Below are 14,700 nucleotides of genomic sequence, written 5' to 3'. Positions count from 1 at the left end.
GGTGCGGTGGCCGTGGTCGCCATCGTTTGCTTGGTGTTGGTTTTGATCGTTACTACTGTCTCGACCAATCTAGTTCCTTTAGTCGATGGCCAGCTTGTCGCAAAATACTTTCCTTGAAAATAACAGCTCTTCTCACTCCCGAATAACAGTAACCATTCTGGTGACTTTATCCAGACACAAGGACAACAAATACGAACGGGATGGCCAAGTGTTTGAAATTTAAAACTCTTTCGGGGACCCATAGTCATTACGATTACAACCTCAACCTTAAACAGAAAGTTTCCCTGTACACAGCAGATTCTAAAAGTGGCATTAACGGCTTAAACATAAGAAAAAAATTATTACCAATAGAAACCACTAGACGTACGTATGAACCCTTAACTATACTGACATAGATAATAACTGAGGCTACTAGGACAACGAGGAAAACCCCTACCAGCTGGATAGATATACCGAAGACATAAGAGGTGATGATAACCTTACTGTTCATATATACCGACTAGGGTGAACAATTTCGAGTCATGCAGAGACCCGGAGATGTTAGCGGTTCTGGCCCAACTGAGGAGGAAGTCCAGGCTACGATAATAGCTTCGTTTAAAGCTTTTATAGGATCTAAGGAGCTCTACGACGCCGCAACAAAGCACGTTGCAAACTACCTCGCCTCAAACAAGGAAAGAAGATCTTACGCGACGCCGCTACGAGCGAGGATGTTATCAAGGCGCTTAAAGTCCCAATCTGCACGTACACCTGTAGAGCAGCCTCGTGGTATGTGCGGCTTGGGCCAACTATCACTATGGCGGAACTCATCGCTGAACATGCAAGACTCTGACCTCGTCCGATTGCCGAGACGAAGCCTGGCTGCTTTGATAATGGGTATCGATGACCGAGATATTGTCAGTCGCTGTCTTAATCTAGAGTCCGCGTTGGCACAGTAGACAGCTTCCACGGCGAAGGAGCAGACCTCGTGATCATCGACTACACGCGTACCGAGGTAGGTTCCATTGGGATATGAAGCGATACGTCTAGACTATCGCCAACTTCTGCGCAGAGAAACATTTGAAGAAGGTTTATGCGTATGCCTCTATAAGCAATGCTCTAACCTGCTTCACTCAAAGTGTTGTCCAAGACATCTTCCCCATCAGTAACTACGTTGGTCAGCTAGGGTCATAGTGTTAGGATTCTAGATGAGACATCTGGAACAAAGGATACTATGTATGTATAGCTCAAGCTTCTATAGTTACCTAGTTTATAGTTCCCTACAAAGTAATGAAGTTATTTCCATGCTTCTTGCTTCAACTCTTACTTAACACATAATTCATACAACAACATAGTGTTTACACCTAGTTATTCGTATTATAATAGGCAAGTATTTGTAACTGGTAGGCTTAATTAAGGGCTGGACATTAGAGATTCACCCTGCTATTGCTAGGAGTGTTTGCCCGTGATGAAGGTTAGTGTGGCATGAAAATCAGCCTATTAAGTATTTACGTAGGATAATAGGGATTTATAGTATTATTACTTCTAGGCTGTGGTTATTAGCCTCGTCAGCTTATTAGAAAATAAGCTATATATGCGAGAGGTGAGATCAAAGCTGACATTAATGGGAATGATTAACATTTAATTTTCGTGATGTGAGTAACCTACCTAATATATTGTCTTTTCGCATATATGTCATATGGTTATAATCTTACTGGAAATACGTTGCCCTGGTCATTTATCTTGTATTATATGTCTCGACATTAGGCATATGTTGTGAGTTTTGACTGCTTCTTGTTAACCTTAGGTAACTTAGTTATATGAAGATAACTTGAGTGCCTTCAATGTTGGATATTGCTAAGCAAGATAGGTGATAGGCAAGACAGGGCTAGCGTGCCAAATAAGGCGTAGTGTGGATGTGCCTGACACATCTATGACCACCTGCAGTTCCTCCAGGGGGGGCTGGTGACATCTGCACTGCCCGACCCGTGATCCGATGGTATAATCTGCTATATAGAGTTTGGTATCAAACCTAGTGTTGACTCTATGTCTCGGGAATGTTTAGCACGTTTGTACTTACCTAAGTACCTATAACCTGATGCGTATATGAATAGGCAGATATATGATGGAAGATATATGAGCAGTCAGATGTTTATATCGAATGATCTCTGTTGCACAAGAGGTATCTACATAGACTTGGAAGAGTTTGGGCAAGTGCAAGTGATATGATGTAGGCTGTAGCAGCTTAAATAAATTAGTGGACCCATCTTTGTACGCGCACGTTATCGGCAAGATCTGCCAAGACGCTATTCCAAACGTGTAAGAAGTATCTACTTTCCTTCTTAGGTACTTTCCTTCTAACGGCTGGTTAGGATATCGTCATCAGCAACGATAAACGTCCCTTTCTTACCATTCAAGAGGTATTATTAGCACCCCGCCAAAATCTCATTTCATTTTCCACAAACTGGCCGATTGCGATAGCGGACTTAAGACATACCCATCCAGTGGACCTCTGTTCTATCCAAGGCAACAAGGCAATAAGACAATAAGGCAATAAGGAGAATTGGAACATTTTGGAAACAAAGACGGGCTCGTTAGGGAAACTCACTTCCCTTCTTATCATTCCACCATTCTGTCACTTGTTTCGACTCATACCCTTTTGCGTGTGACCTCGACCATTAGTACCTAGCCAGTATCATTCGTTTTAGGAACATCCCACGCGTCGACCATCCTATTATGAACCCAGATTCCTCATCCCTTGGCTCTTTTCAAATTGAATCGTCACGTTGATTCGACCTCCTGGTTTTTATTGTTCAACACCCCGAGCCTATCTTCAGACTTGGAAGCGTACGTGTGCAATACAATACAGTACAATACATAAACCCTTCTACCCTTTCTATGCATGTATTGTACAATATAATACATACCTACATACCTGGCACGAATGAACTAACGCATATCAGCGGATCCCTGCTTTAGTGAGCGCGGGGCATTTCCTTTGCTGGCTTCTTGTTGGAGACGGCAACTTGGTGCCCCCAAATCCCCCAAACCTCCCAAGTCTCTCAAGCCTCTCAAGCCTCCTAAGCTTAATCGCCGACGGTCGGTGAACAGCGCTCATCGTTAGTACCTATCATTAGTACTTGTCAATAGACTACTACTCTCGGATTCAACTGCCTAACCGTCGTTGCCCGTCATCTATCCAGGGCGTCTTTTACCTTTTTGTTATCATCTTTCCTAAGCCGTCGTGTTTTATTTTCATTTATTTTCTAAACAAGATGTCGGGCCATAACTGGCAACGTAGCAACGACTCTCGGCGGGTCGCTAATTCTGCTGCAATGCGGCCTGCATCCGACCAACAGCGCCAACGAAGCCAACGAAACGATGGTGAGTCTAACCTATTACACTGCCGTGAGCCAAACCTAACCATATCAGAATCATGGGTTGAGGTGGCCTCGCACCCTTCCTCGTCCTCCGTCTCGTCTATCGGAGACGAGATCGTCACTACGGGGCTACAAGTGGGCTCCTCTCACAACGCTCGAAGGCGACGACGTTTACATCCGCAGTCTTATGCCCGACCCAACGCTCGACAACCCACTTTTGTTGCCGCCCAGGCTGGTCAGGCTGGTCAGGCTGGTGCAAGCAGCAGTCAAGAGGAGTACGAAGAGAGCGAGAGCGAGGACGACCGAGTTTTAACCAGCTCCGCCGAGAATATTACTTCCCCTCGACCTACTGGGACCACTCCTCTGCGACACTCGGCTCAGCCCGTTGAGGATGAATCGAGTGACGACGACGACGATCGTGCGACGGCGCTGGCTCAACGCCCTTCGGAGCCGTTTCAACCTCAGCCAAATGCATTCTCGCACCCGCCTTCGCATCTGACCCACCGACACTCGGCGAGCTCGACCATGCCTCAGCATCACCGGCCGTCCTTCGGCCAGCGATCCCAGACTCGCATCGACCGCCGCGCCCCTAATTTTATGTCGCCGCACTACCAGGCTGATAACGATGCGGCACTGCGTGCCAGTTTGACGACCCTGCTTAGCTGTGCAGCAGCAGCAGGTAAGCGAACCAAGGATGGCGAAAAGCAAATGGATGAGCGTTCTCCTGCAGCCGCTGGGAACCAACCTGTGGAGCTGCGTTTCGTTCCCGAGAGCGAACTAATGGCCCCACCGCCGCCGGCCCAGACACAAGCCGGCCAGTCGTCTAGAACAAACCCACCAGCGACTACAGCTCGCGAATCGGCAGGCGAGAAGGTTAAGCGAGCGGCCACACCCACACCCGCTACAAAATCGCCGCGGGCAACCAAGAAGAAGAGGACCAATGTGGCTTCGGGCGAGGATGCTCTCATTAGCCCAACCCTTCTGACGTGGGTTGTAAGTGCCGGCGTTGTCGTTCTTGTCTCCGTCGTAGGCTTCGGGGCAGGCTACGTTATCGGAAGAGAAGTCGGTCGCCAGGAAACCCTCGGCAGTCTGGGCACCAATGCCAGCGCTGTGGCCGACGGAAGTAATTGCGGAAGAGATGTGATTAGAAGCGGCAGTGGAACTCTGAGAAGATTCCGCTGGGGCACTGCAATGGGCAGAAGCGTGGCTGCTTGAGATGCAAAGCATAGTCGGAACACGAAACTGGACTTGATATTATCGCTTTTGCATTGAGATTCGAGAAGCGGATGGATTGGCGTATTGACGTGTTACGAATCGATGACCCGCGGTTCACGACACCGTGTGCATTTTTGCGGTCGGCAACCTCATCAGTTTGACACCTGCCGGAGTAGAGTAGGACGCTGGTCTATATTATAGGTGTTGTTAAAGCTGGTTGTTTCTGATGCTTGGGGAGATGGAGATATACCGAAGTCATCCATGAGCATTGTTCTTATACCTGGTTGGAGTTGGGGTTGATATATTTGAGCGATATGACGGCTAACTAGTCGAGCGGACGTGAGTATATCGTTGACATAATCATGGAAACGATGGTGTAGCAGTTAGACTAGGACGAGTTGACATACGTTTGTTTCGTTCATGTTTGGGATCTTGCAGATGTGGCTGGGATTGACGGGTTTATGATTAGGGTATCTTTAATTGAAATGGAAACATATTTAACATAGATTCTGAATTACTGGTGAGAAGAAAAGGAAGAGAGCAGAGAAGTGACTTGAATTGGAGCTGCGACTACTTGTTGAATCTGCCTGTTCTAGAAGAAAAGGGGCATGAAATGCCAACATTGGGTAGCTATAATGGATATATAGGTGTGTATAAAGGAGGTGGGAGTTGGGTATAAGTCAAAACACAATCAGCAGTCTGAGGATATAGGTAGTAAATAGGTAGTATAGTAGTCACAGGGGCCCTGAATAATCGCGCTGCACGAGGAGAGTGCCGCCGATGCACCACCCATACTTACAATGTTACGGCTTGGCTTGGTTTAATTTTCGTAGTGTTGTGCTCAGTTACCACGTCGTACGTGGGAGCTAAGTAGCAAATATATATTTGGTCTGGCATCAGGTTGCAATATAATGCGACGAACGATAGGTATGTACATATAATTACCTACCTATGTATATATTATATTATTGGTTAGGTATGCACGACGTAGAGTAAGTAGGCGGTAGAAGTTGTCACTTTTTGATTAAGAAGGATGGTAATAGGTAGTTAGAGAGGTAGCATGTAGGTATCTAAGTATCGATAGATAGGCAAGGCAAGGTAAGGAAGGTGATTTATAGAGTCATGTCTTTCCTACATAGGATGGAGTAAGACAAGAGGACAGGAAGAATGTGAACACGCAGAGAGACCTATTTATCCATTCGTTAATACCCATCGCTTTCCTCGACTATTTCATCATCATCATCATCGTCATCATCATCGAGTATAAACGGCCCAGCCCTCCTATTTTCCCCCTTTCTCGCAGCACGCGCGCGTTTCCGAACGGGGACATCGTCCTCGCTTTCCTCGTCATCATCATCTGAATCCTTGCTCCCAGTAGGCTTTTCCGAAGTTCGTTTCTGCTTAGCGAGTTGGCTCACAGACGGGATGCTGTCGTCGGCGCTGTCCTGCGTGGCATCGAAGCGCGTAGGCTCGTAGTATAACGACTTCTTCTGCTGCTTTGCGGGACGGTTGCCGATGGTAGACGGAGTAGATGGTGATGTGGGCGATGTTGAGCGCCGGTTTCTCCGCGGCAGAGAGGAGGTTGGGGCTGGGTTGCTCGACGTCGCCATCTCGTCTGCGACGACGAAACCTACTAGGTCGGCACCGTCGTCGGAATCGTCTGTCAGATCCAGGTCGCTGGTGCGGCGGCAATCATCGCCTTCGTCGGCACTCTCGTCGTAGACTGCTGGGGCCCGCGTATTCTTTTTCGGCCGCCCGCGTGATTGTCGCGGAGCCGAAGTTTTTGATTTTGACTTAGCAGTGCGTTTCTTGGGGGGCATTGGAAGTTCTTCCACGTCTTCGCCGTCGTCAGCTTCTTCTGGGGAGTGTGCTCGAGCGCGGGGCTTCCGTTTCGCGGGCAGAGAGGTTTTCTTCGGCCGCGGTGGACGAGACGGGGCGGCTGGCAACTCCTCAACTTCGACATCTTCCTCTGAAATAGGAGATGTCATCTTTCTCTTCTTACGCGCTGGCTCATCTGCGGCGTCGCCATCTGAATCAGGTCCATAGTTTGGAAGTGGTAGTCGACGGTAACGACGCGCATCTGCTTCGTCGTACTGTTTATTGAAGCGGTCTGAAGGAGACTGTGATCTCGCAAATGTCTTGAACAACTTCACGCAACGCTTCGTGTACGCGCCATGCTTCACATGCACGGTCTTCCGTAATGTCCTTTGCGCGGTAGGATTTGCGGCTAAATCTACTTGCTCAATGTCTTCCATCGAGTCTCGGTGGTATGAGAGACTCTTGTATTTCTTATGTAACTCCTCGATTTGGTTCTTGTCGAGCAAAATTCGGTCAAGAGCCGGTATATCGACAATCTCATCCTCTTCAACTGGTACGGTTACGGGTACTTCCTTTGCCTTTTTGGGCTCTGACTTCTTCCCTAATAGCGAAGCAACACTCGTGAAGCCAGTTTCGACTCCATCAGGCATATGAAACTTCTTGGGTGGCTTCTTTTTTCGTGGCTTTCCTTTCTTGGGCTCGGGGAGACCTTCAGCCTGGGTGTTTTCCACGGGAATCTCTACAGCTCTCATATCAACTTCGGGCCGGATATCTCTTGGGACTATTCTTGTTGAGAGGTCATGACGGAAGTTGAAGCGGCTTCCATCGCATATCATGAGCTGCATCTTCTCGTAACCGTCCTTGGACTTTGCGTAGTTATCCTCCTCTTTCCCTCGCATCAGGAGTAAAACAACACGCCCCGCGCGCTTTCTTCCGGTTCGCCCCATTCTCTGAAGCATTCGAATCGGTGATGCGGACGCATCGTAGCATACGATTAGATCTACTTGACCAATATCTAGTCCTTCCTCGCCGATTGAAGTGGCGACAAGGACATTGAATTCACCTTTCTTGAATTTCTGTATTCGTTCGATCTGTTCGGCCTGTTTCATGCCCCCCGATCTTTTCGAGTCTGCTTGTCCAACGAATACTGCAGCGCGGATAAGTGGCTTGTGAATATTAAGGACCCGTACGATTTCTTCGGCGCTGTCGCGATATTCACTGAAGACTATGATTCTGGTATTCGTAGAACCGCCTTCTCGACCCTCACCTGCATCCATAAAATGGTTCAAGACTGTATCGGACAGATATGTGAGTTTTGGGTGGCTGACGAAACCATCCTTCTTCGACCAGCTGGCGATTTTATCCATCATTTCCTGGAAACTGGGAGATTCGATAATCTGCTTCTTATATTTGGAACCTTTCTCGCCCTTCCCTTCGGTTTCATCCCGGAATTGGACTAAGCTGTCATAAAACGGCTTGATGCCGTGGAAATTCAGTAGTTTGATGCCATGGGCTAGACTTGTTAAAACAGCGAAGATCGCCATGGTCATGAATTTTACCCCTTGGTTGACATGCTGTCCAGCACGAGCCATCCAATCTTTCCTGGCTTGAAGGAGGCCGTACACCGTGAGACTCATTGGGTCGCGACCATAGTAAATATTCTGTTGACTTAGCCTGTCCACGAGCGGCTTTAAGGCTTGCGAAAATAGGTCTCTGACGAAATTCATCTCATCTGACGGATCTAGCAGAACAATGTCTTCATCTCTCTGGTGAACATATTGGCGGATATCCATGGACTCCTCGGTGCGGATCTCCACATGTGAAATAGCGAGGTTGTCGATAACCTCCTGTACCGACTCAACCTTGGATCCAGGGGTTGCTGTCAGGGCAAGTATGCGAAAGCTACTAGTGAATCGTCTTAAAAAGCTGACGACTTTTACGTAGGAATAATTTCCCGTAGCCCTGTGGGCTTCGTCTACTACTAGTAAGCCGATCGACTTGGGATCTGCATACCCTGAAGATAAATCATTCTCCAACGTTTGCGGAGTCATAAAGAAGACCCTTCTAGACCCCCACTCTTCTGCTCGAAGAGCTGGCGGTATCTCTCCTGTAAGCAAGGTTGTCTGCGATCTTGGAATACCGGCAATATGGAAACAAGCGTCGACCTGCTGCGATACAAGCGGCTTGGTAGGGGCCACAAACACGATCTTGGCTGATTTCATCCAGCGAAAGTAGTTTAACATGATAGTAGCTGCAATAAACGTTTTGCCCAATCCTGTAGGGAGGGCGACGAGAGTGTTGTTGAACAGGCCATTCTTAACAATACTGAACTGATAGTCTCGAGTGGGCCCTAGGTTTGTAGGATAAACCCAGGTTTTCATGGCTTCCAAGTCTAGTTCATGATGAGTTGGCGGCTCAGGTGGTAAATCTACACGGAACGCTCGGTTTCTATTGGACTGAGAAGATCCGGGGCCAGGATCCCGTTGAATTGTTTGACCAAATAAGGTGGTCTGTCGATAGGTAGGGACTGGGTCACCAATTCGTTGTGGCTGTAGAAAGCCTGCTGGTCCCTTCTGAGACAAAGCCTGAGGATTTGCTAGTGGACTTGAGAATGCATCTGAAGGTAGGTCGTCAAGGTCAATAAAAGATTGCCCATTAGCATTTGATCGCTGCTGAAATGTGTATTAGTGCGGTCCTTCGAAATACTAAACCAAGATACTGTTAAGTAGCACCAACAACCATGATAGTCATAATATCATAACTCGAGGTTATTCATAGTCACGCCCAAGAAAATAGAAATAAAGATATCCATACCAGTGAGCTTGTGTGGATCGGATTGGTTTTGTTCCCCTGAACTGGTGGCCGTTGGACGTGGGGTTGAAATCGGCCTTGGTTGATCTTGGCAGGTTGACTACGACCTGGAACTGGCAGCTGACTGGCGGCGATGATAAGATCTTCGTCGGCAATATCGTCGTCGAATTCATCCGAATCCATCGTTTTTTTTTAATTCCTTTTTAGGTAACTATCACATAATTACCTAGGTAGGCAGACTAGAGGTGACCATTTAATGTTTAATAGGCCCTTTGTGATAGGCTCATTCTTATAGGTTCTTTGTCTGAGAGTCACTCAACATGCGTTGGGGGCTAATGTGCGTTAAACGCGTTAATGCGGGTGTAATAGGTGCGACTATAAAATAGTTGGCGTTGAAATGTCGCGAAGTCATGTGAATATTGTGGCTGTTACAATGTAATTATAGTGGCTTTATTTCGATTATCCAAGTTATGTACATTTAATACATATATTACCTAATAAATTATGTACCTATCCCCTATTGGTGCAAGCTGCCCCTACTTCTAGAAAATTGGGTTCGTGGCTGAAGCCTAGGCAGCTATGGAGTCAATCTCAACATACATATCAGTCATCCTCAGTGGTCTGTGCGCGCTAGGTATCAACCTCTGGTGTCTTGATTTCTCGTCAGCCTTTGTTTCGACGTCACAGCCTATACATCTTTCATCTTTCCCTTCTTTATCCCCCCAAAGGATGCAACGAAACTAAAGGCTTGCTCTACCATTTCTCTCGTAAAAATACCGCGAGGGAAACTATTTTTGCCTTTACTTCAATCTGTTGACTTGCTTCGCGTGGGTTCACAACTTTCGCAACTACAACAACCTTTTCTAGGCAACGCCATCCGTCCATCTGCAATTCATGGTTTGCCAGCCTTGCCTGAAGATCGTCAATTATTGACGACTTTTCCACAACCATTCATAAAGCATCATCTCTAGATCATTTACAGCCACTTCTTTTCTCCTCTGTTAGAGTAGCAACCTCCACGCCTCTTATCGCTTCTGAATCTATTTCCCTACGCAGAGTTTTCGCGGGTTTCGCTCGCTTCTCATACGACGAACAATGGCGCCCTCTGGTCCCCGAAAGGGATCTGCCCCTACTGGCCCACGCAACACCCGAGGCGGGGCAAGTGGTGCGAATGCGGCTTCCAGAGGTGGAATATCTAAGCGTCGTGGTAATACTTTAGGTAGAGTGGACAAAGATGGCGACCTCGATATGGATGCTCCCGGTGCAGCCAACCGTAACCCTCGGAAGGCGAAGCGCACCGAAGCGCACGATCCTACCACGACGCCTCGATCTACACGATCGGCACCGAACGGATCCCGCGCACCGAGACCAAACGTGAAGACGCAGCAAATAATACAACGAGTCTTCAACGGAACTGGTGGTAGCCTCTCTTCCCGCATCGCTACCGGAATGTCTGCGGGGGCTAAAGCCTTTAAAGGCACCCGCCAAGTCAACGCGCCGAATACGATGACACTCCAAGTTCAGGGTCTCAAATCCAGCAAGGCGGCCGGTAACGAAGGAGGCGGCCTCAAAGAGTTGCTGACCTTCTTGGAACGAAAAGCCCAGGCCGTCTCGAAGACTACACGAAACATAAGGATCAAGAAGGTATGTGATAGCATTCCGTCCGAGAATCTGGGGGGTTACGCAGCGACACAAATTCTCCGCATTCGTTATCATGCCGTATAGCTCGCAAAAACGAGGAGAGACAATCTTAAACCGAGCCGCATACCTATCCCGGATTCCTAGAGCATTATCAAGGTTTCATTACCTTGCTAACGTCTAGCAGTCACACATCAATGGTGACTTTGTATATATCATCACAAGCAAAGAAGACGGGGAAGAAATTCTTAAGCTGAATGGATTCGCATTTGCCGGTACAACTCTTACCATCACAGAAGCGCCGGGCGAATTGCCCCCGGCTAGCCAGAATAACATGTCCTCGACCGCTCTTGAGGTGAAAGATGCGCTTCTTAACGTCCTTAGCCTCCGATACGACGGTAGCGCGAAGCTGCTAAATCTATCTGCCCTCGGCGAAGATGCCGGGCTCAACCAGATGGGTTTCTTCAGTGGCGGGAGCAAACCCGAGAAGCTGTTTCGCGCACTAATGGCTGTTTGTGATGGGTTATTTAAGACGGCCCAGGATAAACGAGACGCTGTCGTTAGCGTCAGCCTCGCAGGCAACAACATCGATGATGTCTTTCAGATCATGTCGTTGACTGAAACCTTCCCTGACTTAGTCAACTTGGACTTGAGCCGAAACCACTTCAAGGATTTAAAGGGTCTTCAAAAGTGGCGATACCGCCTTAGGAAGCTCGAAACTCTCCTCCTGAATGACAACACCATCGAGGCGGCAAATCCCAACTACGCAGCAGAGCTAACGAACTGGTTTCCTCGACTGCAAAACCTCAGCGGCATCCAAGTTAGGACCCCGGAACAAGTCGCCGCGATGGAAGCCGCATCTCGGCCTACCCCCATCCCGCAGCACGGTGCCGACTTTCGGGATATCAATGGCATTGGCGAAGCTTTCATTAGGGAGTTCATGTCAATGTACGATGTTGATCGACATAATCTGGCGGCTAAGTACTACGACAGCGAGAGTACCTTTTCTATCGCTGTTATCAACAGTTCTCCACACCCACAGAACATTCAGACACCCGGTTGGGGCGGATATATCAAATTCTCCCGTAATCACAACAAGATCACCCATACCTCTACTAGAATACAGCGTTTATTCGTCGGAACACATCTTATCCAAAGCGCATGGCAGCAGCTACCTCCTACGCGGCACCCTGATCTACTGGCTGAATTTAACAAGTACATTGTCGATTGCCATCCTGTCCACGGTCTCCCCGATCCAGCTGGTCAAAGCCCGGTTGGTGTAGATGGAATGATCATCACCATACATGGAGAATTCGAGGATCAAGAGCCTGGTACTATGAAGACGGCCAAGCGAAGCTTCTCTCGCAATTTCGTTCTAGGCCCTGGTGCTCCGGGTAGAAATCCTATCCGCGTCATCAGCGACATGCTTTCCGTCCGAGCCTTCAATCCGCCGCCAGGTTCAACGCCGGAACTGACGGCCCAACCGGTAGTCCAACCGGTAGCGCAGCCGACAGCACAGCCGAACGCAGACTTGCAGCAACAAATGGTAATTGAGCTTTGCAAAAGAACGGGTATGACTCCGGAATACTCGAAGTTCTGTTTGGACGGGGCCAACTGGAACTTTGATCAAGCCCTCCTTATGTTCAACGAAAAAAGAGTAAGCACGTCCCGTATAGCATTGATGAAATTTGAGCTAACCAACGATGCAATAGGCGCAATTACCAGCCAACGCCTTCGTTACGACGTCTCAATAGAACTGATGACGGGGTTTAGATTAGGTTAGCTCGGAATTTTCACTCGCAGAAATGCTGCATAGGCTTAGGAGTTCATGGTTTATGAGTCTTTACGTTGTACAATGATTATGGGATCTTGCTAGGCAGGTTACGTCTGCGCGTAGCTATGTATATACAGGAAAGGAGTCAGGTCATGGCCTCAAAAAAGCGAGGTCGAAGCGGAATTCTCGAGTCTAGAGACGACTCCCTCGGTCAGACTGAGACTCCCCATACGGACACACGTGGGTGTCGAGCTCTCATTGACTACAGGTCAGAAACCGCCAGGTTCAACTACTTCTTGGCGAAGTTTCGCGCATGAAGAATAAATCAGTTAATAAGCAAATATTAAACGCGCTTATGAACATTCCCTATGTATCTCGTGAAGTAGACTAGTATCGTTGACGTAGATGGCCGCTGATGTTAATGAAATGTAAATACCTAACCCAGTTGCCCGTGATGTAACTATCGGGAAGACGCCGGGGCCAATGGATAAAGGGCAACCAATATCCATGTGCTCATTAAGACTTGATGCCGCGCGCTTTTAAGTTGGCTGGCGCTCGGAGAGAAGTAAGCGGGATTAGAATGGGAAAAAGGCATTTTAGGGTGACAATTGGTTCGTGAGGCGAAGCGATGTCTAGAAACTCTCAGTGATGTTTCGCAGCTCGGCGCTTACGAATAACGGTGGCCTGCAGCTTGCAGCCTGCAGCAGTCGTGCCTCATCTCGATAGACCCTGTGGATTTGCGTGGTCCCCGACTCCCCGGTAGAGATCCATTATGCTGCTGGAACTTGGAAGAAATCATTACGGGATGACGACATGCCTGTCCTTTTCTTTTAAATTTGGCCCCCCTCTGCGACCACTTGTCATTCCCGAAGCGCGAGAATAGTTTTATGTGGTTGTGGAGATATCATCGTCGCTAAAGTGTCTGATCAATAAAGGGACACTTCTTTTGTTATATCATAAGAGTTGGTAATTAGGATAGTGAATACACAGTAGAGTAACAGAGTAAATGCGATATTTGACTAGTACGATATGAATAGAATCCAGCATAAAGTCAGCATAGCTTTAAAGATGAGACACGGCTTCTTAGCCTAGAATAGCAGTTGTCGCATGTTCAGGGTCGTTGGGCAAACATGACAAACCACATGATATTTCTGAAGCAAACGGTTTTCTACATAGGTCAGGTACAACTCCCTTTGTCCTTCAAGACGCTATAAATTTTGACCAACTCTCAGGTATCCAACATCGTAAATGTATACTATCCACGTTGTTTAGTTGCAATGGAGAATATCTAAGCTGAAAGCAGCAGAATTCAGCGATAGTAGGTAGCTGCATGTTCAATCAGTTATTGCGCAATGCGCAATGCGCAGTAAGCAAGAGCCCTGAATTAATCGGTACATGCGATTTCCGACAAATACTACCGGATTCTTCAGTGGCCAATCGAGTGTTGCACACAAGGTGCCTGGCGCACAGCAGGCACTGCACACCATTGCATTATGAGCTCGGTACGTGGTGGGGTTAGAGTTTCACAATATGTACGCCTTCTTTTATAGGTTAGTGCCCGTTGTGTTCGAGCTCTAATAGGTAAAGCTTATTTGCAAGAAACGACGTATCCAGAGATCATGCTATGAAAGTTGGGTTCCATTGGACAATTCCATCGTTCGTTTTACCCAGTCACATTCTCACTTCTTACTGCCCCTAACCTTTTGTCCTTTTACACGAGGCGATTCAAACCTTTCCGCACGACCTAGACAGATGTATCATCTTACAATGTGTCATTTAACTAATACATATAAAGAAAACAATTACATACAACTATATTTAGATTATGAGATTTTATATACTATTACAAACTGAAATATACTGCTAAACGTGCTGAATAACCTCGACAAGAAACAGACAACCTCAGACTGAGCGAAACGATGCCAAATTGCTCGCTGGATCCTTCGCTCGAACCCATAACCACGAGAAAGTCTCTCCACCAGGTGGTCGTATGAGCAGGGGTTAAAAGAGAAGTCTACCCCTTTTTCTGCTAGCAACCACTAAACTCCATGTAGTACTGAATCCACTATGTATGGCACGCTTTACATG

At 47.6% G+C, this 14,700-nt stretch overlaps 3 protein-coding genes across 3 annotated transcripts; 2 read left to right on the top strand and 1 right to left on the bottom strand.

The window, feature by feature from the left end:
- The first annotated feature begins 2,925 nt into the window (after window positions 1-2,925).
- On the top strand, window positions 2,926-5,102 carry F4817DRAFT_58802 (uncharacterized protein). The gene is made up of 2 exons (XM_049307666.1): window positions 2,926-3,360; window positions 3,409-5,102. The coding sequence occupies exons 1-2, from the start codon at window positions 3,252-3,254 to the stop codon at window positions 4,569-4,571; spliced, it is 1,272 nt and encodes a 423-aa protein (XP_049160312.1). The 5' UTR covers window positions 2,926-3,251; the 3' UTR covers window positions 4,572-5,102.
- A 481-nt stretch (window positions 5,103-5,583) lies between these two features.
- Window positions 5,584-9,576, bottom strand: F4817DRAFT_58780 (P-loop containing nucleoside triphosphate hydrolase protein). Its single transcript, XM_049307665.1, has 2 exons — window positions 9,204-9,576; window positions 5,584-9,061 (listed from the first exon to the last, which is right to left on the bottom strand). The coding sequence occupies exons 1-2, from the start codon at window positions 9,381-9,383 to the stop codon at window positions 5,774-5,776; spliced, it is 3,468 nt and encodes a 1,155-aa protein (XP_049160311.1). The 5' UTR covers window positions 9,384-9,576; the 3' UTR covers window positions 5,584-5,773.
- An 872-nt stretch (window positions 9,577-10,448) lies between these two features.
- Window positions 10,449-12,592, top strand: F4817DRAFT_357838 (NTF2-like protein; the record flags this gene model as incomplete). Its single annotated transcript, XM_049305960.1, has 4 exons — window positions 10,449-10,844; window positions 11,026-12,324; window positions 12,358-12,495; window positions 12,551-12,592. The coding sequence occupies 4 exons, from the start codon at window positions 10,449-10,451 to the stop codon at window positions 12,590-12,592; spliced, it is 1,875 nt and encodes a 624-aa protein (XP_049160310.1).
- Window positions 12,593-14,700: the final 2,108 nt, after the last annotated feature.

This window comes from Daldinia loculata (assembly GCF_022478755.1).
Source record: "Daldinia loculata strain CBS 113971 unplaced genomic scaffold F4817scaffold_16, whole genome shotgun sequence".
Classification (NCBI taxonomy): domain Eukaryota; kingdom Fungi; phylum Ascomycota; class Sordariomycetes; order Xylariales; family Hypoxylaceae; genus Daldinia; species Daldinia loculata.
The sequence above is the reverse complement of the archived record's forward strand: the minus strand, read 5'-3'. Positions and strand labels throughout refer to the sequence as shown.